At 49.9% G+C, this 27875-nt stretch overlaps 1 protein-coding gene across 2 annotated transcripts in view; it reads left to right on the top strand.

Annotated features, from left to right (window-relative positions):
- The window catches only part of DMXL1 (Dmx like 1), a 330551-nt gene that overhangs the window by 270799 nt on the left and 31877 nt on the right, over positions 1–27875 (top strand). For both annotated transcript variants that reach the window (XM_075324980.1, XM_075324981.1), the window contains 4 exons: positions 6597–6718; positions 6829–6970; positions 9251–9311; positions 19399–19526. In XM_075324980.1, coding sequence (XP_075181095.1) covers positions 6597–6718; positions 6829–6970; positions 9251–9311; positions 19399–19526 — 453 coding nt within the window. The remainder of the gene's footprint in view (positions 1–6596; positions 6719–6828; positions 6971–9250; positions 9312–19398; positions 19527–27875) is intronic.

The following is a 27875-nucleotide window of genomic DNA, read 5'->3' as shown; positions in this document are numbered from 1 at the left end:
GAGGGTGCCTGCTCGCCGGCCGCATGGTAAAATCTAGTCCCCGGCTTCAGCTGCGGCCTACTTTCGGTTTCACTGCCCCTGCATGTCAGTCATGCGGAGGGACAGTGCGGCACCGGCCGTTCAGCAGAGGGGAGGACACTCATCTCTGAGATGTTTCCCTCCCCTGTATATCCCCTTGGCCCTCCGGTTCCCGCTCTTGGACTAGGCCCCGCCCCCCCTCCTCACTCCGGTGCCATTTTATCAGCGTTCTCACACTGATCGGTGCTGGCAGCTGCATCTCTGCAACCTGTCTGGGGGTCTGAGCTGTGGGATCCGGAAGGCACACAAATCGGTCTGGTAAGCCACAACCTCTGGTTGTGGACTTTATTATACACTCTCTGGGGGTCATTCTGAAGGAGTGTGTTCTTACTGCAGAGCACCCACCTCAGCAGCATGTCTCACACTAGGAGCAAGGCTGTACTCAATATGCACTGCATGTAAGCTCGTACTGCCTGAACCGAGCACATATCCTCATTGTGATGCCTGCTCTAACATGGTGGTGCCTCAGCCTGGAGTCTCCCCAGTGGTCCCTCAGGCTGCTCCGGCCCCGGTGACTGAACCCCCGGCTTGGGTAGAATTGTTTACTAAGTCTATCTCCCAGTCCTTTGCAGACTCCATGGGAGAGCTGTCCCGGACTCTGCTGAGCATGCATCAGCCCCCTTCACAGGGTGCCCCTGCTGCTTCAGCTCGCTCTCCAGAGCTCACAGAGGATTCTTCATCTGCTCCCAGACCCCGTCCTCCTAAAAGGAGACGCAGGGACCCCTCTCCTTCCTCGTCCCGCGGCTCCAATTCACGAGCCGATTCGCAGGACGAGGAGGATGTCTTTACTGGGGGCTCGGATGCTACCTCTATGTGCCCCATTGATCTGACTGAGGGGGATGCAGATGTTAGTGACTTGATTGCGTCCATTAATACTGTATTGGACCTCAATCCGCCAGTATCAGAGGAGCAACCCTCTCTGGCAGAAAAGCACCAGTTTACTTTGCCTAAGAGACCAAGGAGTGTGTTCTTTAACCACTCCAGTTTTCAGGCCACTGTGTCCAAGCCCAGAGCCTGTCCTGACAAACGCTTTCCTAAGCGTGGTTCTGATGACAGTTTTCCTTTTCCACCAGAGGTGGTCAAGGAGTGGGCTCTCTCACCAAAGGTGGACCCTCCGGTGTCTAGACTCTCAGCCTGGACAGTTGTATCTGTGGCTGATGGCACCTCACTCAAGGATCCCACTGACCGCCAGGTTGATCTCCTGGCCAAGTCTGTCTATGAGGCGACAGGGGCCTCGTTCTCCCCATCTTTTGCAGCAGTGTGGGCTCTCAAAGCCATCTCTGCTTCTCTGGAAGAGATGCATACCCTCACTAGGGACTCTATGCCTGAATTGGTTGCTTTAACTTCCCAGGCTTCAGCCTTTTCAGCCTACGCCATGTCTGCCATGCTGGAGGCCTCTCACCGCACTGTGGTGGCCTCCGCCAATTCCCTCGCTATCCGCAGGATCTTGTGGCTTCGTGAGTGGAAGGCAGATGCTTCCTCAAAGAAGTACCTTGCTGGGCTCCCATTTGCTGGGTCCAGGCTGTTCGGTGAACAGCTGGATGAAATTATTAAGGAGGCTACTGGCAGGAAGAGTACTTCCTTGCCACAGACTAAAGCCAGGAAACCTGTCCAGGGCAGGAACCAGTCGAGGTTTCGTTCCTTTCGTTCCTCTAACTGGTCATCCTCTAAGCCCTCGGCCTCGTCCACTAACTCGGCCAAGGACCAGAAGCCCACCTGGCGCAAGAAGCCGCGTCCACAAGGGTCCGCAGGAGCTGCTGCCACCAAGGCAGCCTCCTCTTGACTATCTGGCCGAGCCAGCAACGTCCTTGGTCGGTGGCAGGCTCTCCCACTTTGGCGACGTGTGGTTTCAACACGTCTCCGACCAGTGGGTGCGGGATATCCTCTCCCACGGCTACAGGATAGAGTTCTCTTCTTCAACTCCCCCCTGCTCCATGGCCGCCGCCTTCTCTCAGGCCGTGGCATCCTTGCAGGCCAGCGGAGTAATTGTACCGGTTCAATCCAGGGAACGGTTCAGAGGTTTCTATTCAAATCTCTTCCTAGTCCCCAAAAAGGACGGTTCCTTCCGGCCCATCCTGGATCTCAAGCTTCTCAACAAGCATGTTCAGGTGCGGCATTTTTGCATGGAGTCTCTGCGGTCAGTCATTGCCTCAATGACCCAAGGGGATTTCCTGGCATCCATCGACATCAGAGATGCCTATCTGCATGTGCCAATTGCAGTTTCGCACCAGCGTTGGCTACGTTTTGCAATCGGAGAGGAACATTTCCATTTCGTGGCTCTCCCCTTCGGGTTAGCCACGGCCCCTCGAGTATTCACCAAGGTCATGGCAGCAGTGGTTGCGGTTCTGCACCTCCAGGGGTTGGCAGTAATTCCTTACCTGGACGACCTTCTTGTCAAGGCTTCATCCAGCGCAGACTGTCAGCGGAGTGTCTCGCTCACTCTCGCCACTCTTGTTCAATTCGGGTGGCTTGTCAATCTGCCCAAGTCCACTCTGACCCCGACCCAAGAACTCACGTACCTAGGGATGCAATTCGAAACTCTGCCGGCACTTGTCAAGCTGCCCTTAGGCAAACAGCAGTCCCTCCATCTGGCAGTGCGCTCTCTGTTGAGGCCCCGCCGTCATTCCGTCAGGCACCTTATGCAGGTGCTGTGTCAGATGGTGGCGTCAATGGAAGCGGTTCCCTTTGCCCAGTTCCATCTGCGTCCTCAGCAGCTGGACATTCTCCGCTGTTGGGACAAGAGGATTTTTTCCTTGCACAGGTTGGTGGCTCTGTCACCACAAGCCAGGAGCTCTCTTCAGTGGTGGCTTCGGCCTCTCTCTCTGTCTCAGGGACGCTCCTTCCTGACCCCGTCCTGGGTGATCCTCACCACGGATGCCAGCCTTTCCGGCTGGGGAGCAGTATTTCTCCACCACCGAGCACAGGGCATTTGGACTCCGTCCGAATCAGTCCTCTCAATCAATGTGCTGGAAATCAGAGCTGTGCTCCTATCTCTCGTAGCCTTTCACCACCTGTTGGCGGGCAAGCATATTCGAGTCCAGTCGGACAACGCGACAGCAGTTGCCTACATCAATCACCAGGGCGGGACTCGCAGCCGCCTGGCAATGTTGGAGGTTCATCGCATCCTTCAGTGGACGGAGGACTCAAAGTCCACCATATCCGCAGTCCACATCCCAGGCGGGGAAAACTGGGAGGCAGATTATCTCAGCCGTCAAACCGTGGACAGCGGCGAGTGGGCTCTGCATCAGGCAGTGTTCCGGTCGATCTGCCGCAAGTGGGGCACTCCGGAAGTGGATCTAATGGCATCCCGGCACAACAACAAGGTCCCGGTTTACGTGGCTCGCTCCCACGATCCTCAGGCCTTTGCAGCGGACGCGCTGGTTCAGGATTGGTCCCAGTTTCGTCTGGCTTACGTGTTTCCCCCTCTAGCTCTCTTGCCCAGAGTCCTGCGCAAGATCAGAATGGAGGGCCGTCGGGTCATTCTCATCGCCCCAGACTGTCCCAGGCGAGCTTGGTACCCAGACCTGCTCCGTCTGTCCGTAGAGGTGCCGTGGCATCTCCCGGACCGCCCAGACCTTCTCTCTCAAGGTCCGTTTTTCCGCCAGAATTCTGCGGCTCTCAGATTGACGGCGTGGCTCTTGAGTCCTGGATCCTGACGGCTTCCGGCATTCCTCCCGAAGTCATCCCCACTATGACTCAGGCTCGGAAGTCTTCCTCGGCAAAAATTTACCACAGGACTTGGAGAATTTTCCTGTCCTGGTGTCGTTCTTCCGGCCATGCTCCTTGGCCTTTTTCCTTGCCAACCATCCTGTCCTTTCTACAGTCCGGTCTGCAGCTAGGACTATCCCTCAATTCCCTTAAGGGACAGGTCTCGGCTCTGTCAGTGTTCTTTGAGCGGCGTATCGCCCGACTGGCTCAGGTGCGCACCTTCATGCAGGGCGCATCTCACATCATTCCACCTTACCGGCGGCCTTTGGATCCCTGGGACCTTAATCTGGTCCTCACGGCCTTACAGAAACCCCCCTTTGAGCCTCTTAGGGAAGTTTCTTTGTTTCGACTTTCACAGAAAGTCGTCTTTCTGGTGGCCATAACTTCTCTCAGGAGAGTCTCTGACTTGGCCGCGCTCTCTTCGGAGTCACCTTTTTTGGTTTTTCACCAAGACAAGGTAGTTCTCCGTCCGACTCCGGACTTTCTTCCTAAGGTGGTTTCTCCTTTCCACCTTAACCAGGACATTTCATTGCCTTCCCTTTGTCCGGCCCCTGTTCATCGCTTTGAGAAAGCGTTGCATACTTTAGATCTGGTGCGGGCGCTCCGGATCTATGTGTCACGCACCGCTGCTCTTAGGCAGTGCACCTCTCTTTTTGTGCTGACCACAGGTCAGCGCAAGGGTCTCTCGGCTTCTAAACCGACCCTATCTCGTTGGATTAGGTCGGCCATATCCGATGCCTACCAGAGTACTCAGGTGCCTCCCCCGCCGGGGATCAAGGCGCACTCGACCAGAGCTGTCGGTGCCTCTTGGGCTTTCAGGCACCAGGCTACGGCTCAGCAGGTCTGTCAGGCTGCCACTTGGTCCAGTCTGCACACCTTTTCGAAGCACTACCAAGTGCATGCTCATGCTTCGGCAGATGCGAGCTTGGGCAGACGCATCCTTCAGGCGGCTGTCGCCCATTTGTGAAGTTAGGTTTCGCCTACTTCTCAGTTTTCTATTTATTCCCACCCATGGACTGCTTTGAGACGTCCCATGGTCTGGGTCTCCCATAAGGAACGATGAAGAAAAAGAGAATTTTGTTTACTTACCGTAAATTCTTTTTCTTATAGTTCCGACATGGGAGACCCAGCACCCTCCCTGTTGCCTGTTGGCAGTTTTCTTGCTCCGTGTGTTTTCACCGGCTGTTGTTGTAGACAGAGGTTCCGGTTGTTCCGGGTTTTGCTCTATCTCTACTTGTGGGTGGATGTCCTCCTTCAGCTTTTGCACTAAACTGGCTATATTTGGTTATCCAGGGGGTGTATATGCTAGGAGGGAGGAGCTACACTTTTTAGTGTAGTACTTTGTGTGTCCTCCGGAGGCAGAAGCTGTACACCCATGGTCTGGGTCTCCCATGTCGGAACTATAAGAAAAAGAATTTACGGTAAGTAAACAAAATTCTCTTTTTTTCATAACCAGCCAAGGTACAGCAGAGTGATGAGGGTTGCAGCTTGCAGTTGCTGCTGTTCCTGTGCTAGATATGAAAAATAGAGGGGATCCAACATTCATTATTTTACGGAAAAAAACCCACCTGTCTAAGCTAGCTATCCCTCTATCAAACTATTTTGTTATTTATGTATATCTATTCTATATGTTCTTTCTATATATCTATTTTAGCTATCTATGAATTATCCTATCATATTGTATTTCTCTTTTAAAAAAACGCACTTACAAAAACGCATTGAAAATGCATCAAAAACGCATTGAAAATGTATCGAAAATCCATGCTTTTTTACCGCGTTTTTTTTCTCAAACGCAGTGTTTACCGTTGTCAGAGAGTGCATTTTTTTTGTCAAATCAAGAACGCAGCGTGCAGACATACCCTTAATCTTATCTGTAAAATCCCATCAACTGTCCACCAATATTGGGGTTGACTTGGAGGGAGAGCAGGTTTGTCCAAGTTCAGTATGTTTGATCTTTTGTTCTGTCGAAGTGTCCATACGAATCCCTGAGAAAACACATTTGCCTCCCCATATTATGATGGTGCTTTATATAGTCTATATTTTACAGCCGCACTTGTGTGTCCTATCCTTTGTTTCCGAGGGGAACAGGCCTAAAGTGTCCAGCAGCAGCTTCTTCTTCTCACCCTGTTGATAAGCTAGAAAAGAGAAGCGCTGATAGGGTTTTACCAGATTAAACACACGGTTAGTAAATGCACTCACCGATTGAGGTTGTGAGAGGTCACAACCACCACAGATAGCATGAGATAATGGCAGCTGCTGCGGCCCCACGTGTTTCAGACTTCAAAGTGGAGAGGGAGAAGGGGTTAAACCCACGCAATCCGCCAGTAATCCAGAAGGAGATGTTGATAAATTAAACAATCTTTTATTCCATGGGTCTACGCGTTTCAAGGTCTAAGACCTCTTCTTCAGGACCAGTAAATCAACACCCTCTTCTTCAGGACCAGTAAATCAACACTTGATTTACTGGTCCTGAAGAAGAGGTCTTAGACCTTGAAACGCGTAGACCCATGGAATAAAAGATTGTTTAATTTATCAACATCTCCTTCTGGATTACTGGCGGATTGCGCGGGTTTAACCCCTTCTCCCTCTCCACTTTGAAGTCTTCTCACCCTGTTGAAATAAACATGCACGCTTTGTTTAGCCTCTTATACATGTGCATTTGGCCACCAACTTAAGGCCATCATTGTTGACTTATTAGCACTTTTGTATGTGAAAGTCAAACATATTCGTTGACAATTCCTCCCATATGTCCTTTATAGATCTGCAAGTGTTTTAGATTTTTGTAGACTGTCTGCATTTATGTTTTTTAGGCCAACCGAAATTGTGTTGCAATTGCTTCGAGTCATGACATCCAGGAGCTTGATGTGTCTGCAATCTTGGCCACACAGATTTTTTCATGGATTGATGAAGACTTTGAAATGGAAAATAAAGGGTATTTGTTTGTAGTTATATGTATAAATATGATCGTGGTGATTTACTGTTGTATTGATTCTTTATTGATTACTTTAACATATGACTTTATCCCATGATGTGTTTTTACAGACCTGACGACTTTCTAGTTGTACATACGCGCGATGATCTTTCCACAGTTCAAGGCTCAACTCCTTATACCCACAGTAATCCTGGAACACCCATAAATATGCCCTGGCTAGGAGGAGTTCAGACAGGAAGGGGTGCATCTGTGGTGCGTAGTATCTTTTATGTATGAAGGTACCCAGGTTTTGCCATGTTAAATGGCTTCAATATTGTAGGTTCGTAAACACATTTATGACAATTAATGCGAATAAAAGCATTAAAGACATGTAGATAAAACCAGAATTGTTACTCAGCCACCATTTAACCCATAATATCTGTGTAGGTGATTTTCAGAGTTAAAGGGCTATCCATTCAAAAAGTAAAGTTCCACAGGGCTTTGGAGCTGTAAAAAAAAACAAAGTAAGTTTTGTTCACATACCGGGACCCACCTAAATCCATCGCAAGCCGCTCCATGGTCTACACTGACACAGGAAGAGGAGACGTCTCAGTTGCACCAGTAGTAGGACCGCTGCAGGGTGTGAATGACTGCAAGGTTCAGGTGACTTTAACAGCGCTTCGGCAGAAAAGCATCTGATGACTTGTTGCTCAAGTCACCGAGCTGCTGTAGCCATTCACAGACTGCTGTGGTCCTGCTACTAGTGGAACCAAATAGTCTCCTCTTCCTCTCTTAGCATAAACCACGGAGCGGTCTGGGCTGGATCCAAATGGGAGCTGGTAGGTGAGTAATACTTTTTCTTTTTAACAGCTTCCCTTACCCTTGGGGGAGGGTTTTTTTTTGTTTGTTTTTTTCCGCTGTGTAACGCCCTTAAGGTTCCTGGCACAAACGCTGAATGTAAGCCCTGGCATACTATGCATAGAAATTATTTAATTATCTCTTTATACTGTTTGAGAAAATGTAGCGCTCAGCACTGTTCAATACAGGGAGATACAGTAAATATACTGTGTGGTATACATTTTATATATACATAGTGCTGCTGAGTGGCCTGCATGTCATCGATTGCCTTGCCCAGTTGTTATGTTATCACTTGTGTTCTGACAGAAGCAAAAAAAACATTTGATCAGACCATACTTAAAGGGAACCAAACATCAGGATTTTCATGTATAAGGTGCAGCCAGTGCAGTACTGGCACTATGAGGCACAGTGTGTACATACCATCAGGGGGCAGCTCGGGTGTTTAGGCAGTGAAATCCAACTTTATAAAGTTTGAAAAATCAAGCACTTTTTGATTGGCGTGTGCACCACTCTCCTAATGTCCGGGCGGGTTATGCACGTGTATCCCCTCCCCGCCGCCGCCTGTTCCGCCCTCTCTCTGGTTGTATTCAAATTTCTCTCTTCAGAAACATGGCACCTGCGCATAGCGCTTATCTCCGGCGCCATGTTTCTGAAGCCCGCAGTAGCTAGTATTACCTGCAGCTAGGATATCGTGCCATCCCAGGACACTGTGCCAGCACATTAGCCGCCTAGGACACCGGGACGCCACAGGAAAAAGCCAACAGCAGCCTGCCAGTGACATCGGGGGTCAGGTGAGGTAAGTTCACAATGGACTCACATGACCCCGTGACGGCAGTGCTGCAAGACCCGGTCACGGTGTCCTGGGGCGGCATGATATCGTAGCTGCAGGTAATACTAGCTACTGCGGGCTTCAGAAACATGGCGCCGGTGATAAGCGCTATGCGCAGGTGCCAACTCCGGCGCCATGTTTGTGAAGAGAGAAATTTGAATATAACCAGAGAGAGGGAGGAACAGGCGGCGGGGGGGCAGGGATACACATGCATAACCCGCCCGGACATTATGATTGACGTCTGCACCTCTCTCCTAAAGTGCTTGATTTTTCAAACTTTATAAAGTTGGATTTCACTGCCTAAACACCCGAGCTGCCCCCTGATGGTATGTACACACTGTGCCTCATAGTGCCAGTACTGCACTGGCTGCACCTTATACATGAAAATCCTGTTGTTTGGTTCCCTTTAAAATACTGTAATTTGTTGGTATTGCACAAATATATACAGGCTGCTTCAAAAAATGTATACACACTTTGAACTATCATAGAAAAATGTTTTTCCCGTTCTACAAGGTTACATTTCTGGAAATGGGAAAGCTTAAAGGGAACCTGTCACCAGTTTTTTGCCCTGTAAGCTGCAGCCACAACCAGTGAGCTCTTATATACAGCATACTAACATGCTGTATGTAAGAGCCCAGGCGGCTGTGTAGAACATAAAAAAACACTTTATAATACTTACCTAAACCACTCGCTGCGGTGAATGTAAATTTAACCTTGTACAACGGAGAATACATTTTCTATGATAATTCAACGTGTGTATAATATTTTTTAAGCACCCTGTGTGTATGTGTATATATAATATTTTTTATTTATTTTTGTATCCAGACGATGTATGATTAAAGTCTAATAACGTTTCTTTTGTACAGATGATAAAAAAGCAAATAAAAGATGTACGAAGAATGGCATCTCACCCAACCCTGCCTTACTGTGAGTAATTTAAAAATATCTGAGCGGATTGTCTTTGCTTTTATTTTCATATTTTTAGTGTTGGTACGGGAGTGTAAATCTATTAAATAACAAAAATATATCGGCATCCCGCACTCTTAATATCCTTTCAGGCTAAGTGCTATGCATGAAGCTCCACCAGTATTCTTGCTGCATTTTGTCTAGTCTAAAAAAAACAGTCTGCGACTCTAGCCATACCATATTTTTCATGAAATATTATTATGGGATAACTGTCTTCTAGATTAGATGGTTGGCACAGAAAGAACTTTAGAACTTTTACTCCAACGCACACAGACTTACAAAGAAACTTACACCGTAGGCAGAGATAGCGACATATGCCACTATCAACCTATCTTCTACAATATAAAAATCCAGGCCCAGAAATAACCATTTATTAAAAATCCAGCATTCCTGGATGATTTAAATCTCACTTGGCTTTCCTGGGTTCCAGCTCTGTTTTGCAGCCAACTCCCATTGTTAACAGCAGCGATCAGAGCTTGTTTGCTTACTGTTCTTAATAACTAAAACCACAGAGGTTAGTATTGAGGTAGTAATTAGATTAGAACACCACTACTAAGACTACTCTCATAAAAATTTTTTATTCAAATTCATAAATATTAAAACTAGACAGTTGTCGTGTCCTAATTTCTTCAACACAGTTAATATCACAGAGACATACATATAAAGTGCAAGTGTCAACCAAGGTTAGACCCACGCCAGGGCTCGGCGTAGATCGTTGATATAGAGGAGGACAGAGTATGGTAGTTACTAGGTCACTGTCAGGCTGATACTGGTTCAATGTATCCTGTATCTACCTAATTGCTAGTGGATAGATGTCCTAGCTGTCATTGACCCTCTCTCTACTTGAGGTGTATGTGAACCTCACTGTCCTTACTGACCTCTAGCGGGGGTAACCACCACCAAAAAAGTGATAAGGTGCATAAAACAGAACCAAAGACAAACAAATACAAAAATGCGTTAGATGTCCAGGGTTCTTATATTAGGTAAAGTATCCCTACTAAAGATATGCTGGATTAGTTAGGTAGGAGCCCGGAGTTCCACTTAGCTTATGGACCCCCAAGCACCCGACGCGTTTCACCCCCCCTAACGCAGTAAAAGGGGATCATCAGGTGATGTGTACGAGTCACTTCTTTAGAAAGGACACAAGGACGACTTTTTCAGGAAATGATGCCTGTTCCCTTACAGTATATGGGTCAAGGAGAACTATTATGTCCGGTATGGTTATCAGAGTCTAGTCCCTGGATATGGGCGTGGTTGTATATGCATTCGTTTGTGCGAACGCAGGTTCTTGTGTCCACTCTAATTCTCAGGGGGACGTATAGTCTTTCCTCACACTCCTATAGCGTGGTATGTGTACCATTGCCCTTGGCTGATAGCAGAGTAAATTTTCTAGCACGGTGTGGCAACAAAGATGTACAGTATTTCCTCGTATTCCTATAGCGTGGTTTGTGTACCAATCCTCTTGGCTGATAGCCCAATAAATTTTCTAACGAAGTGTGGTAACCATAACATCACTCAGGGTATGGAAGTGACTCCTGTGAGAGAAAACAGCGGTGTGCACACAATGAATGAGGGAAGGTCGTCCTAAATAAATATGTTTCCTTGCCAATACAGGAGGTAGGGAATGCTACCAGGATCCTGGACAATGGGATCACTCCAGTTATGTATAAGTCTCCTGTTGCTGGAGCTCTACCAGCAGGGACAATAAATCCCGAGTATCAGCACGCTGGGAGCTCCTAACGGGATCCAGGTACCTGTGCACGTCTCCTGTATGTGGCTGCCGTCCAGACCCACATCTGGACGGCAGCCACATACAGGAGACGTGCACAGGTACCTGGATCCCGTTAGGAGCTCCCAGCGTGCCAGAGTGCTGATACTCGGGATATATTGTCCCTGCTGGTAGAGCTCCAGCAACAGGAGACTTATACATAACTGGAGTGATCCCATTGTCCAGGATCCTGGTAGCATTCCATACCTCCTGTATTGGCAAGGAAACATATTTATTTAGGACGACTCACCAGTCCTATGACAGGGCACCTTCCCTCATTCATTGTGTGCACACCGCTGTTTTCTCTCACAGGAGTCACTTCCATACCGAGTGATGTTATGGTTACCACACTTCGTTAGAAAATTTATTGGGCTATCAGCCAAGAGGATTGGTACACAAACCACGCTATAGGAATACGAGGAAATACTGTACATCTTGGTTGCCACACCGCGCTAGAAAATTTACTCTGCTATCAGCCAAGGGCAATGGTACACACACCACGCTATAGGAGTGTGAGGAAAGACTATACGTCCCCCTGAGAATTAGAGTGGACACAAGAACCTGCGTTCGCACAAACGAATGCATATACAACCACGCCCATATCCTGGGACTAGACTCTGATAACCATACCGGACATAATAGTTCTCCTTGACCCATATACTGTAAGGGAACAGGCATCATTTCCTGAAAAAGTCGTCCTTGTGTCCTTTCTAAAGAAGTGACTCGTACACATCACCTGATGATCCCCTTTTACTGCGTTAGGGGGGGTGAAACGCGTCGGGAGAGCTTGGGGGTCCATAAGCTAAGTGGAACTCCGGGCTCCTACCTAACTAATCCAGCATATCTTTAGTAGGGATACTTTACCTAATATAAGAACCCTGGACATCTAACGCATTTTTGTATTTGTTTGTCTTTGGTTCTGTTTTATGCACCTTATCACTTTTTTGGTGGTGGTTACCCCCGCTAGAGGTCAGTAAGGACAGTGAGGTTCACATACACCTCAAGTAGAGAGAGGGTCAATGACAGCTAGGACATCTATCCACTAGCAATTAGGTAGATACAGGATACATTGAACCAGTATCAGCCTGACAGTGACCTAGTAACTACCATACTCTGTCCTCCTCTATATCAACCATCTACGCCGAGCCCTGGCGTGGGTCTAACTTTGGTTGACACTTGCACTTTATATGTATGTCTCTGTGATATTAACTGTGTTGAAGAAATTAGGACACGACAACTGTCTAGTTTCAATATTTATGAATTTGAATAAAATATTTTTATGAGAGTAGTCTTAGTAGTGGTGTTCTTTACTGTTCTTAATACCCTTAAATGTTGCTCTTGGTCTTTACCATCAGCATTTACGTGGTGACATCAGGTGGCACACGATCCCAAACTCATGCCTCTCGCTGCGACGTCATCATGAAGTGCCATTTAGTTGCAGCCAGGGACCTGCTGAAGCCTCTCTTGGCTGACATCTTTGCACTCTATTAAAATCAAATAAAATAAAATCTTTATTTTTATATAGCGCTAACATATTCCGCAGCGCTTTACATACATCAGGAACACTGTCCCCATTGGGTCTCACAATCTAAAGTCCCTATCTGTATGTCTTTGGAGTGTGGGAGGAAACCGGAGTACCTGGAGGAAACCCATGCAAACACAGGGAGAACATAACAACTCCTTACAGATAGTGTCCTTGGTGGGATTTGAACCCAGGACCCCAGCGCTGCAAGACTGCAGTGCTAACCACTGAGCCACCGTGTCGCCCTATTAAGCTTATTCTGCTGGGCTTCACAGGAAATCTTCATTTTATCTGTATACTGCAATATTAAAGTTTATAAAGCAAACTATTTCAGGTTTTAGTCCTCTGAGAAAACTTTAATTCAATAGTGACAAAACAAAACATTTTTTTAAAGTGTTAATCATTCCCTTTGCTTCGGTCAGATCTATCAAAATATATAATTGATCTGTGTAGTAAAGTTAATTAAGAAAAAATAATTAAACTGCCGAAATTTGTTTGTTTTTTTTTGGTCACTGCAGCTTCTCAGAGAAATGAAATAAAAAGTATTCAACATATCTAAAATGCAATTTCTTCGGCGCTCCATTGGGAGACCCAGCCGATTGGGTGTATAGCACTGCCTCCGGAGGCCACACAAAGCAATTACACTAAAAAGTGTAAGGCCCCTCCCCTTCTGGCTATACACCCCCAGTGGGATCACTGGCTCACCAGTTTTCTGCTTTGTGCGAAGGAGGTCAGACATCCACGCATAGCTCCACTGTTTAGTCAGCAGCAGCTGCTGACTATATCGGATGGAAGAAAAGAGAGCCCATATAGGGCCCCCAGCATGCTCCCTTCTCACCCCACTTGCGGTTTGTAAGGTTGAGGTACCCATTGCGGGTACGGAGGCGGGAGCCCACATGCTGTTTTCCTTCCCCATCCCCCTAAGGGGCTCTGAGGAAGTGGGATCTTACCAGCCTCCAAGCCCTGAGGCCGGGCTCCGTCCACAGACCCATTGAACCTGCTGGATAAGGAGCCGGGGGTACCGTTCAGGGACAAGGCCCTGCAACATTCAGGTACTCTGTGTCCCCCTATGGACTGACCGCGCACGCTCCAGACTTGCTGGGTGTGCTAGTGCGCCGGGGACAGTAGCGCTGCGCGCTGGGGTTTGAGTCACTGCAGCCTAGCTGAGTGACTTTATGTGTTGGGAACTACCGCGCCGCCCGCTCCGGGAGCGGCGGCGCGGCTGGGACTTGTAGTGCGCCGGGGACTTAGCGCCGACCGTGCTTTTACGACGGCGGCGCTTATAAATCTAGTCCCCGGCTTTTGCGGCCTAGCTCCGCTTCGTTCCCGCCCCCTCCCTGTCACTCAGGGAAGGGGACAGGCGTTGTGCAATCATCAGCGCCGAGGGCTGGAGCCTTATTTACATGCTCCAGCCCTCTCACTGGGCACAGTGGGACGCAGGTTTCCCGCTTTTTGTCTGAGCACACCCAGGGCCCGCCCCCCCTCCACAGAGACGCCGGCAGCCATTCCTGCATGCAGTCTGGCTGGGGAACGGACACAGGCTCTGGGAGACCCAGACAAGGGATTTCTGGCGACCACACACCCGCGTTAAGCGGGCGGTAAGCAGCACATTCGTGCTGGCCCCACTAGTGCCACAGTGTTATTTGGTGTACTTTTTCCTGTACCAGATATATATATATTGCACTGTAAGGTCGCTTCTTGGCTGTATACCCCTATTGCTCTGAGGAGACGACAACATGTCATCTGCAAAACGCAAGGGTGCCAAGACACAGGCTGTGAAAGCTGTGTGTGCCGCTTGTGGGGCTAATCTACCGGCAGGTTACAATGACCCCCATTGTGTGCAATGTTCGGTCCCTGTGCCACTTCGTCAGCCGGAGCCTGTGGTGGTAGTGGCCCAGGCAGAGTCGCCGGTGAACCCTGTCCCGGTGACGGGGACAGAGTTTGCTGTTTTTGCTGACAGGATGTCTGTCACTATGACAAAAATCCTAGAGACCTTGCAGGCCAGGCCAGTTACTCAGTCCATGGACACTGCTGTGGCAATGTTCCCCGGTCCCCCTCAGTTGGAGTTAATCAGTGCTTCAAGGGGGTCCCAGGCATCTCAGCCTGACGGCTCTGATTCAGATGACAGTCCCAGGCAGCCTAAGCGTGCTCGCTGGGAGAGACCCCCCACGTCTTCACGCGGATCAGGGTCTCAGCGAGAGGAGTCTCTACATGATGAGACAGAGGAGGGTGATCAGGAGTCTAATCCTGAAACCGCTCTCAATCTGGATACTCCTGATGGTGACGCCGTGGTAAATGACCTTATAGCGGCCATCAATAGTCTATTGGAAATTTCTCCCCCTGCCCCTTCTGCAGAGGAGGCAGCTGCACAGCAGGAGAAGTTCCATTTCAGGTATCCCAAGCCTAAACTGAGTACTTTTCTGGACCACGCTGACTTCAGAGAATCAGTCCAGAAACACCATGCCTACCCAGATAAGCGTTTCTCAAAACGTCTTAAAGATACACGTTATCCCTTTCCCCCTGACGTGGTCAAACGCTGGACCCAGTGTCCAAAGGTGGATCCCCCAATTTCCAGGCTTGCAGCTAGATCCATAGTTGCAGTGGAAGATGGGGCTTCACTTAAAGATGCCAATGACAGACAGATGGACCTTTGGTTAAAGTCTGTCTATGAAGCTATTGGCGCGTCGTTTGCTCCAGCATTCGCGGCCGTGTGGGCACTCCAAGCTATTTCAGCTGGCCTGGCACAGGTGGACTCTTTCATAGGTCCAGCAGTGCCGCGAGTAGCGTCCCTAACCTCGCAAATGTCGGCGTTTGCGACTTACGCTATCAACGCTGTCCTGGACTCCACAAGCCGTACCTCAATTGCGTCTGCCAACTCTGTTGTCTTGCGCAGAGCCTTGTGGTTAAAGGAATGGAAAGCGGATTCTGCTTCCAAAAAATGTTTAACCAGCTTGCCGCTATCTGTGGATAGGCTGTTTGGTGAACAATTGGCTGAAATCATTATGCAATCCAAGGGTAAGGACTCCTCCTTACCCCAGCCCAGATCAAGCAAACCTCAACAGAGGAAGTGGCAGTCGAGGTTTCGGTCCTTTCGAGGCTCCAGCAAGACCCAATTCTCCTCGTCCAAAGGGACTCAGAAGGAGCATAGGAGCTCAGATTCCTGGCGGGCTCAGTCACGCCCCAAGAAAGCAACCGGAGGAACCGCTTCCAAGGCGGCTGCCTCATGACTTTCGGCCTCAGCCCTCCGCATCCTCGGTCGGTGTCAGGCTCTCCCGCTTTTGCGACATTTGGCTGCCACAGGTCAAAGACCGGTGGGTAGCAGACATTTTGTCTCACGGGTACAGGATAGAATTCAGTTCTCGTCCTCCGCCTCGGTTCTTCAGAACCTCACCACATCCCGACCGAGCAGATGCCCTTCTGCAGGCGGTGTGCTCACTAAAAGCAGAAGGAGTAGTGATCCCTGTTCCTCTGCAGGAACAAGGGCAAGGTTTTTACTCCAATCTCTTCGTTGTTCCAAAAAAGGACGGCTCGTTCCGTCCTGTTCTGGACCTAAAGCTGCTCAACAAGCATGTGAACGCCAGGCGGTTCGGATGGAATCCCTCCGCTCTGTCATTGCCTCAATGTCTCAAGGAGATTTCCTTGCATCAATAGACATCAAAGATGCTTATCTCCACGTGCCGATTGCTACAGAGCACCAACGTTTTCTACGTTTCGTGATAGGAGACGACCATCTCCAGTTCGTAGCTCTGCCATTTGGTCTGGCGACAGCCCCACGGGTTTTCACCAAGGTCATGGCGGCAGTGGTAGCAGTCTTGCATTCTCAGGGACACTCGGTGATCCCTTACTTGGACGATCTACTTGTCAAAGCACCCTCTCAAGAGGCATGCCAACACAGCCTGAATGTTGCGCTGGAGACTCTCCAGACTTTCGGGTGGATCATCAACCTTTCAAAGTCAAACCTGGCACCGACTCAATCACTAACGTATCTTGGCATGGAGTTTCATACTCTCTCAGCGATAGTGAAGCTTCCGCTGGACAAGAAGCGGTCTCTACAGACAGGGGTGCAGTCTCTCCTTCAGGGTCAGTCGCACACCTTAAGGCGCCTCATGCACTTCCTAGGGAAGATGGTGGCAGCAATGGAGGCAGTCCCGTTCGCGCAGTTTCATCTGCGTCCTCTTCAATGGGACATTCTCCGCCAATGGGACGGGAAGACAAATTCCCTAGACAGGAAAGTCTCCCTTTCTCAGACGGCCAAGGACTCTCTGCTATGGTGGCTTCTTCCCACCTGATTATCGCAGGGAAGATCATTCCTGCCCCCATCCTGGGCAGTGGTCACGACAGACGCGAGTCTGTCAGGGTGGGGAGCAGTGTTTCTCCACCACAGGGCTCAAGGGACGTGGACTCAGCAGGAGTCCACCCTTCAGATCAATGTTCTGGAGATCAGGGCAGTGTATCTTGCCCTATTGGCCTTCCAGCAGTGGCTGGAAGGCAAGCAGATCCGAATTCAGTCGGACAACTCCACAGCGGTGGCATACATCAACCACCAAGGAGGGACACGCAGTCGGCAAGCCTTCCGGGAAGTCAGGCGGATTCTGATGTGGGTAGAGGAAAGAGCATCCACCATATCAGCAGTTCACATCCCGGGCGTAGAAAACTGGGAAGCAGACTTCCTCAGTCGCCAGGGCATGGACGCAGGGGAATGGTCCCTTCACCCGGATGTGTTTCAAGAAATCTGCCGCCGCTGGGGGGTGCCGGACGTCGACCTAATGGCGTCTCGGCACAACAACAAGGTACCGACCTTCATAGCGCGGTCTCGCGATCAAAGAGCTCTGGCGGCAGACGCCTTAGTGCAAGATTGGTCGCAGTTCCGGCTCCCTTATGTGTTTCCACCTCTGGCACTCTTGCCCAGAGTGTTACGCAAGATCAGATCCGATTGCGGCCGCGTCATACTCGTCGCCCCAGACTGGCCGAGGAGGTCGTGGTACCCGGATCTGTGGCATCTCACGGTCGGCCAACCGTGGGCACTACCAGACCGTCCAGACTTACTGTCACAAGGGCCGTTTTTCCATCGGAATTCTGCGGCCCTGAACCTGACTGTGTGGCCATTGAGTCCTGGATCCTAGCGTCTTCAGGATTATCCCAAGGGGTCGTGGCCACCATGAGACAGGCTAGGAAGTCCACTTCTGCTAAGATCTACCACAGAACGTGGAAGATTTTCTTATCCTGGTGCTCTGCACAAGGAGTATCTCCCTGGCCATTCGCGTTACCGGTCTTTCTTTCCTTCCTGCAATCTGGGTTGGAAAAGGGCTTGTCGCTCGGCTCCCTTAAAGGGCAAGTCTCGGCACTATCCGTGTTTTTTCAGAAGCGGCTAGCACGACTTTCTCAGGTGCGCACGTTCCTGCAGGGGGTTTGTCATATCGTTCCTCCGTACAGGCGGCCGTTAGATCCGTGGGATCTAAACAAGGTCCTTGTTGCTCTACAGAAGCCGCCCTTCGAGCCTCTGAGGGATGTGTCACTTTCTCGACTCTCACAGAAAGTGGCCTTTCTGGTAGCGGTCACGTCTCTTCGGAGAGTGTCCGAACTAGCGGCGCTGTCATCCAAGGCTCCTTTCCTGGTGTTCCACCAGGACAAGGTAGTGCTGCGCCCCATTCAGGAGTTTCTCCCTAAGGTGGTATCCTCTTTTCATCTTAATCAGGATATCTCCTTGCCTTCCTTTTATCCGTATGCAGTTCATCGGTATGAAAAGGATTTACATTTGTTGGATCTGGTGAGAGCACTCAGAATCTACATTTCCCGTACGGCGCCCCTGCGCCGCTCGGATGCACTCTTTGTCCTTGTCGCTGGTAAGCGCAAAGGGTCGCAGGCTTCCAAAGCCTCCCTGGCTCGATGGATCAAAGAACCAATTCTTGAAGCCTACCGTTCTGCTGGGCTTCCGGTTCCATCAGGGCTGAAGGCCCATTCTACCAGAGCCGTGGGTGCGTCCTGGGCATTACGACACCAGGCTACGGCTCAACAGGTGTGCCAGGCAGCTACCTGGTCGAGTCTGCACACTTTCACCAAACATTATCAGGTGCATACCTATGCTTCGGCGGACGCCAGCCTAGGTAGAAGAGTCCTGCAGGCGGCAGTTGCCTCCCCGTAGGGGAGGGCTGTCTTTGCAGCTCTAACATGAGGTATTTCTTTACCCACCCAGGGACTGCTTTTGGACGTCCCAATCGTCTGGGTCTCCCAATGGAGCGCCGAAGAAGAAGGGAATTTTGTTACTTACCGTAAATTCCTTTTCTTCTAGCTCCTATTGGGAGACCCAGCACCCGCCCTGTTGTCCTTCGGGATTTCTGGTTGTTTTTCGGGTACACATGTTGTTCATGTTGAATGGTTTTCAGTTCTCCGACGTTACTTCGGAGTGAATTTGTTTAAACCAGTTATTGGCTTTCCTCCTTCTTGCTTTTGCACTAAAACTGGTGAGCCAGTGATCCCACTGGGGGTGTATAGCCAGAAGGGGAGGGGCCTTACACTTTTTAGTGTAATTGCTTTGTGTGGCCTCCGGAGGCAGTGCTATACACCCAATCGGCTGGGTCTCCCAATAGGAGCTAGAAGAAAAGGAATTTACGGTAAGTAACAAAATTCCCTTCTTCCAATCCCCATCCAGTCATTTTTCCCCTCCAACAATCTCCGTAAAAGCAAAACAAAAAAATTATTTTTTTTTTCACAATTATCTATTTGTGTAACAGTTTGCTATCATTTCTATTTTGATGCAGATCTCACTGGTGCTCAAGATGGCAGCGTTAGGATGTTTGAATGGGGTCACGCTCAGCAGATAACTTGCTTCAGGACAGGGGGAAATTCCAGAATAACTCGGATAAAGTTTAACCACCAAGGAAACAAGGTAGTACTTCTGTTAAACATACACTTCTAGTTTTTATTCATAAGAGTATGAAAAACTGTCCTTAAGTCCTTTTTTTAAAAGGGAACTTGCTATGAATATGTAATTTTTTTTAATAGTATATTTTCCAATTTTCATTGACCTTGTTTAATTTTTGTTTCTGCACCTCTCAATCCTGAAATATGGCTCCCTCTTCCCTGCATGTAAATCTAGTCTTTTTAGCCAACGCTAAAAAGATATTGAAGTCCTCAGAGAAGAATTTAGGATCTCACCTACTGAGCTAAAAAGTCCAGATCTTACATGTGGGAAAGAGTGAGCCATATCTGAGGAACTGAGAGGCATGTGAACAAGAAAAGAACAGTTCAAGATTCTAGAAAGCCAGTATTCACATCAGGTTAAAAAATTGCGTATTTTTAGCAAGAGATAGATCCTCTCTTATCCAATTCTGAACCACAGTTTACTCTAAACTAACATTCTAAAATGTCAGTTCAGGGTAAGCAGCTTTCAGAAGATCATGCAGTTGTGGGGTTGGAGAGACGGTTGTCAGACACAGGCTGACTTCCCACAGAGAAGGCAGAAATGGTTTACAGCATATGTGTTGTCTCGATCTCTTTATACACAAAACAGAACAAGTGCTGTATATACAGATTAGGAAGCACTGGGAGTGCCTCCACCTACAGACTAAAGGTGGTGTCACACACAGCGACGACGACAACAACGACGTCGCTGCTAAATCACCATTTTCTGTGACGTTGCAGCGACGTCCCGTCGCTGTGTGTGACATCCAGCAACGAGCTGGCCCCTGCTGTGAGTTCGTTGCTCGTTGCTGAATGTCCTGCTTCATTTTTTCGTCGTCGCTCTCCCGCTGTGAAGCACACATCGCTGTGTGTGACAGCGAGAGCGCAACGAAATGCAGAGAGCAGGGAGCCGGCGTCTGGCAGCTGCGGTAAGCTGTAACCACTGTAAACATCGGGTAACCAAGGGAAGACCTTTCCCTGGTTACCCGATATTTACCTTCGTCACCAGCCTCCGCCGCTCTTGCTGCTAGTGCCGGCTCCTGCTCTGTGCACATGTAGCTGCAGTACGCATCGGGTAATTAACCCTATGTGTACTGTAGCTAGGAGAGCAGGGAGCCGGCGCTAAGCGGTGTGCGCTGCTCCCTGCTCTCTGCACATGTAGCGACGTTATGATCGCTGTAGCGACGTTATGATCGCTGCTGCGTCGCTGTGTTTGACAGCTAAGCAGCGATCATAACAGCGACTTAAAAGGTCGCTGTTACGTCACAGAAAATGGTGACGTAACAGCGATGTCGCTGTGTGTGAACCCAGCTTTAGTGATCATGTGATCGCTGGATGTAGGGAGTGAGCAGGAGCTGCTGTGTCCTTCAAAACTCAGTCAGCTCTGAAATACAGCCAAAAAGCTGAATTTCCCCTGTAACTTGGCTAATTTACTAGCCCCAGTTATTGCAATAAATCAGCAAAAAAGATGTATAAATGTTAAAATTACCCAAAAAAATGTTGTAAGATGTTCCACAGTGTGAGAAATAAAAAAAAAAATATCAAGCAAAAACAGACACTGCCAGTCCAAAACGCTGTTTATAGCCCTGCTCCTGTCGAATAAAATTTCCAATGTGTTTAAATAATTTCTATGGAAAAGGGAGCACACTTTAATTTTTTTTTTTCTCTTGTTCGTTTCAATGGGTGACACGGGAATCTTGTGTTAATATGCTGCCACATGGAGCCTGACAATAAGAATACATCTTAGAAAAAAAAGCTGGCTCCTCCTCCGCAGGCTACAGTGGGGAAGGGACACCCAGTTACTTAGTTTAATTTACAGTAATTCGAAGGCAGACCTACATATGAGTAGCAGACGTGTCTTAGCCTTGATTACGCTTCTAAAGTCAATAGGAATCCTTTGTTCGTGATCTATAGCCCTTACTAGATGGGGAAACAATCGCATTGAAAATCACAATACCCTTCAAAACAGAGTGATATTCACAATGTGTAATAGCTGATGGCAATCGTAATCTCTTGATTCTTGCAAAACCAGATCTTTCAACTTGCTTAAAAATTATCGCTTGTCAGTACAGAATTTCCAAGTGTAATAAGTCCCTACCACCTTGTCAACACATGTAATATATGGTTTTATGAACGACTAGCAACTTTCCATTGACCGCAGCAGCAATCTTTCAAGCAAACATTTGCTTGTATAATAATGAGCTTGTATGGACGATAATTCGATAACGATTCGCTGATCAATCGCTATCGTTACATTTTTTTCTTCAGCGCTCTATTGGGAGACCCAGACGATTGGGGTATAGCTACTGCCCTCCGGAGGCCACACAAAGCACTACACCAAAAGTGCAAGGCCCCTCCCCTTCTGGCTATACCCCCCCGTGGTATCACGGGTACTCCAGTTTTAGCTTTGTGTGCGAAGGAGGTCAGACATTCCATGCATAGCTCCACAGATTTTAGTCAGCAGTAGCTGCTGACTATTTCGGATGGAAGAAAAGAGGGCCCATATAGGGCCCCCAGCATGCTCCCTTCTCACCCCTGGATGGTGTTGTAAGGTTGAGGTACCTATTGCTGGTACAGGGCTGGAGCCTCACATGCTGTTTTCCTTCCACATCCCCTTGGGGGCTCTGTGGAAGTGGGATCCTGCCGGCCTCAAAGCTCTGACGCCGGGCTCCATCCACAGACCCATAGCACCTGGTGGATGCCGAGCAGGAGTACTATCAGGGACCGGGCCCTGCATCATACAGGTACTCTGTGTCCCCGGCAGGCACAGACGCACTCCGGGCTGGCTGGGCGTTGTAGTGCGCCGGGGACCGTACACTGAGCTGGTGTTCCTACAGTTATCTGGGGGACTTTGTGTTCTGGGAACGCAGCGCCGACCCTCACTGGACCGGCGGCGCTGCTGTGACTTGTGGTGCGCCGGGGATACGCCGACCGCGCTTTTACGGCGGGGGCGTTTATAACTCTAGTCCCCGGCTTTTGGGCCTAGGACGCCGGCAGCTCCGATCGTTCCCGCCCCCACCCTGTCAATCAGGGTAGGGGAGAGACGCTGTTTCACGGCAGCGACGAGGGCTGGAGCCTGATTTACATGCTCCAGCCCTCTCACTATGCACAGAGGGAAGCAGGCTTCCCGCTCTTGGTCAGGAACGCCCAGGGCCCGCCCCCCTTCCTCTCTCAGGACGCCGGCAGCCATTACATGCATGTCTGGCTGGAGGAAGGACGCAAGGCTCTGGGAGACCTGGACTAGGGGGCTTTGGGAGACCACACACCCGCTCTTAAGCGGGCGGTAAGCGGCTTTTCAGCTGGCCCCTCTAGTGCCTTACTGTATATTAGTGTACTGTGTCACTGGACATAGATATTTATTGATTTCTTGCACTGTGAGGTCGCTTCCTGGCTGAATACCCCAGATCGCTCTGAGGAGGCAGCAACATGTCATCCACAAGACGCAAGGCTGCCAAGGCTAGGGCTGTGTGCACTGCGTGTGCTGCATGTGGGGCTGCTCTACCAGCAGGCTCCAATGACCCCCATTGTGTGCAATGCTCAGATCCGGTGCTGCTTCGCCAGCCGGAGTCCGGAGAGGTAGTGACCCAGGCTGAGACGCTTGTAAGTCCTGCCCCGGTGTCAGGGACAGACTTTGCAGTTTTTGCGGATAATATGTCTGTGGCTATGGCAAACATCCTGGAAACTTTGCAATCCATGCCTGGGGCTCAGTCTATGGACACGGCGAGGTCTATGTCCTCTAATCCTCCGCAGTTGGATTTAATCCAGACTGCAAGGGGGTCCCCGGCTTTTCAGGATGAGTATAATGACTCAGATGATTGCCCCAGCCACCCCAAGCGGGCTCGCTGGGAAAGACCCTCAACGTCATCACACTGCTCAGGGTCTCAGCGCAATCAGTCTCCATGTGATGTGTCTGAAGAGAGTGATCAGGAGTCTAATCCTGGAACCCCTCTCAATCTGGATACCCCGGATGGGGACGCCATGGTAAACGATCTTATCTCAGCCATCAATAGGCTGTTAGATATTTCTCCCCCAGCCCCTTCAGCAGAAGAGGCAGCTGCAGAGCAGGAGAAGTTTCGTTTCCTCTATCCCAAGCGTAAATTAAGTGCTCTGTTGGATCACTCTGACTTCAGAGAATCAATCCAGAAACACGACGCTCATCCAGAAAAGCGTTTCTCTAAACGTTCTAAGGATACACGTTATCCTTTCCCACCTGATGTGGTCAAGCGCTGGACCCAGTGTCCAAAGGTGGACCCCCCGATTTCCAAGCTTGCAGCTAGATCCATAGTTGCAGTGGAGGATGGCGCTTCACTTAAGGATGCCAATGACAGACAGATGGACCTTTGGTTAAAATCTGTCTATGAAGCTATCGGCGCGTCGTTTGCTCCAGCATTCGCAGCCGTATGGGCACTCCAAGCTATTTCAGCTGGTTTAGCAAAAGTGGATGCTATCATACATCCAGCGGTGCCGCAAGTGGCGCACCTTACCTCGCAGATGTCTGCGTTTGCCTCTTACGCTATCAATGCGGTCCTAGAATCTACCAGCCGCACCTCAATGGCGTCTGCCAATTCGGTAGTTTTGCGCAGGGCATTGTGGTTAAAGGACTGGAAAGCAGATGCTGGTTCCAAAAAATGTTTAACCAGCTTGCCTTTATCTAGAGATAGACTGTTTGGCGAGCCATTGGCTGACATCATTAAACAGTCCAAGGGTAAAGACTCCTCTTTACCCCAGCCCAGATCAAGCAAACCTCAGCAGAGAAAGTGGCAGCAGAAGTTTCAGTCCTTTCGAGGTTCGGGCAAAACACAATTCTCCTCGTCCAAAGGGACTCAGAGGACGCAAAGAAACTCAGATTCCTGGCGGGCTCACTCACGCCCCAAGAAAGCAAATGGAGGAACCGCTTCCAAAGCGGCTACCTCATGACTTCCAGTCCCCTCCCTCCGCATCTCCGGTCGGGGGCAGGCTTTCCCGCTTTTACGACACTTGGATGTCACAGGTCAAAGACCGGTGGGTGACAGACATTTTGTCTCGCGGGTACAGAATCGAGTTCAGTTCTCGTCCTCCAGCTCGGTTCTTCAGAACCTCCCCACATCCAGACCGTGTAGATGTCCTGCGGCAGGCGGTGGACTCCCTAAGAGCGGAAGGAGTAGTGGTTCCTGTACCGTCTCAGGAACAAGGGAGAGGGTTTTACTCCAATCTCTTTGTGGTGCCAAAAAAGGACGGCTCGTTCCGTCCTGTTCTGGACCTAAAACTGCTCAACAAACATGTGCACGCCAGACGGTTCCGGATGGAAACCCTCCGTTCTGTCATTGCCTCAATGTCTCAAGGAGACTTCCTTGCCTCAATAGACATCAAAGATGCTTATCTCCACGTGCCAATTGCTACAGAACATCAACGTTTTCTACGTTTTGTGATAGGAGACGACCATCTTCAGTTCGTAGCTCTGCCATTCGGTCTGGCGACAGCCCCCCGGGTCTTCACCAAGGTCATGGCGGCGGTGGTAGCAGTCTTGCACTCTCAGGGACACTCGGTGATCCCTTACCTAGACGATCTACTTGTCAAGGCACCCTCTCAAGAGGCATGCCAACTCAGTCTACATGCTACGCTGGAGACTCTCCAGACTTTTGGATGGATCATCAACTTTCCAAAGTCAAATCTGTCACCGACACAGTCACTAACGTATCTTGGCATGGAGTTCCATACTCGAGCAGCGAGAGTGAAGCTTCCGCTAAACAAGCAGCGGTCCTTACAGACAGGGGTGCAATCTCTCCTTCAGGGCCAGTCGCACCCCTTGCGGCGCCTCATGCACTTCCTAGGGAAGATGGTGGCAGCCATGGAAGCAGTTCCCTTTGCGCAGTTTCATCTGCGTCCACTTCAATGGGACATTCTCCGCCAATGGGACGGGAAGACAACTTCCCTAGACAGGAAAGTCTCTCTTTCCCAGACGGCCAAGGACTCTCTACAATGGTGGCTCCTTCCCACCTCATTGTCTCAGGGAAGATCCTTCCTGCCCCCATCCTGGGCAGTGGTCACGACAGATGCGAGTCTGTCGGGGTGGGGAGCAGTGTTTCTACACCACAGGGCTCAGGGGACGTGGACTCCGCAAGAGTCCACCCTTCAGATCAATGTTCTGGAAATCAGGGCAGTGTATCTTGCCCTACTAGCCTTTCAACAGTGGCTGAAAGGAAAGCAGATTCGAATCCAGTCGGACAACTCCACAGCGGTGGCATACATCAACCACCAAGGAGGGACGCGCAGCCGGCAAGCCTTTCAGGAAGTCCGGCGCATTCTGAATTGGGTGGAGGACACAGCATCCACCATCTCCGCGGTTCACATCCCAGGCGTAGAAAACTGGGAAGCAGACTTCCTCAGTCGCCAGGGTATGGACGCAGGGGAATGGTCCCTTCACCCGGACGTGTTTCAAGAAATCTGTCGCCGCTGGGGGGTGCCGGACGTCGACCTAATGGCGTCTCGGCACAACAACAAGGTCCCGGCATTCATGGCGCGGTCGCGCGATCAAAGAGCTCTGGCGGCAGACGCCTTGGTGCAAGATTGGTCGCAGTTCCGCCTCCCATATGTATTCCCGCCTCTGGCACTCTTGCCCAGAGTATTACGCAAGATCAGATCCGATTGCAGCCGCATCATACTCGTCGCCCCAGACTGGCCGAGGAGATCGTGGTATCCGGATCTGTGGCATCTCACGGTCGGCCGACCGTGGTCACTTCCAGACCGTCCAGACCTGCTGTCTCAAGGGCCGTTTTTCCATCAGAATTCTGCGGCCCTGAACCTGACTGTGTGGCCATTGAGTCCTGGATCCTATCGTCAACAGGCTTATCCCAGGGAGTGGTAGCCACAATGAGACAAGCTAGGAAGTCAACTTCTGCTAAGATCTACCACAGAACGTGGAAGATTTTCTTAACCTGGTGCTCTGCTCAGGGAGTGTCTCCCTGGCCATTTGCATTGCCCACTTTTCTGTCTTTCCTGCAATCAGGGTTGGAAAAGGGCTTGTCGCTCAGCTCCCTTAAAGGGCAAGTCTCGGCACTATCCGTGTTTTTTCAAAAACGTCTAGCACGTCTTCCTAAGGTGCGCACGTTCCTGCAGGGGGTCTGTCATATTGTGCCCCCGTACAAGCGGCCGTTGGATCCATGGGATCTGAACAGAGTACTAGTTGCTCTCCAGAAGCCGCCTTTCGAGCCTCTCAAAGAAGTTTCTTTTTCTCGCCTGTCACAGAAGGTGGCGTTTCTTGTTGCGATCACATCGCTTCGGCGAGTGTCTGAGCTGGCAGCTCTGTCATCCAAGGCTCCCTTCTTGGTGTTCCACCAGGACAAAGTAGTGCTGCGCCCCATTCCGGAGTTTCTCCCTAAGGTCGTATCCTCGTTTCATCTTAATCAGGATATATCCTTGCCTTCCTTTTATCCTCATCCGGTTCACCGGTATGAAAAGGACTTGCGTTTGCTAGATCTGGTGAGAGCTCTCAGGATCTACATTTCCCGCACGGCGCCCATGCGCCGTTCCGATGCACTTTTTGTCCTTGTCGCTGGTCCGCGCAAGGGGTTGCAGGCTTCTAAAGCTACCTTGGCTCGATGGATCAAAGAACCAATTATAGAGGCCTACCGTTCTGCTGGGCTTCCGGTTCCTTCAGGGCTAAAAGCCCACTCAACCAGAGCCGTGGGTGCGTCCTGGGCATTACGGCACCAGGCTTCGGCTCAACAGGTGTGTCAGGCAGCTACCTGGTCGAGTCTGCACACTTTCACCAAGCATTATCAGGTGCATACCTATGCTTCGGCGGATGCCAGCTTAGGTAGAAGAGTCCTGCAGGCGGCAGTGACATCCCCGTAGGGGAGGGCTGTTTTGCAGCTCTAACATGAGGTATTTCGTTACCCACCCAGGGACAGCTTTTGGACGTCCCAATCGTCTGGGTCTCCCAATAGAGCGCTGAAGAAGAAGGGAATTTTGTTACTTACCGTAAATTCCTTTTCTTCTAGCTCTTATTGGGAGACCCAGCACCCGCCCTGTTGTCCTTCGGGATTGTTTTTGCTGTTTGCGGGTACACATGTTGTTCATGTTGAACGGTTTTTCAGTTCTCCGATGTTAATCGGAGTTAATTTGTTTAAACCAGTTGTTGGCTTCCTCCTTCTTGCTTTGGCACTAAAACTGGAGTACCCGTGATACCACGGGGGGGTATAGCCAGAAGGGGAGGGGCCTTGCACTTTTGGTGTAGTGCTTTGTGTGGCCTCCGGAGGGCAGTAGCTATACCCCAATCGTCTGGGTCTCCCAATAAGAGCTAGAAGAAAAGGAATTTACGGTAAGTAACAAAATTCCCTTCTTTTTCCCTGTTTAA

This window comes from Anomaloglossus baeobatrachus, chromosome 1, assembly GCF_048569485.1.
Source record: "Anomaloglossus baeobatrachus isolate aAnoBae1 chromosome 1, aAnoBae1.hap1, whole genome shotgun sequence".
Classification (NCBI taxonomy): domain Eukaryota; kingdom Metazoa; phylum Chordata; class Amphibia; order Anura; family Aromobatidae; genus Anomaloglossus; species Anomaloglossus baeobatrachus.
The sequence above is the reverse complement of the archived record's forward strand: the minus strand, read 5'-3'. Positions and strand labels throughout refer to the sequence as shown.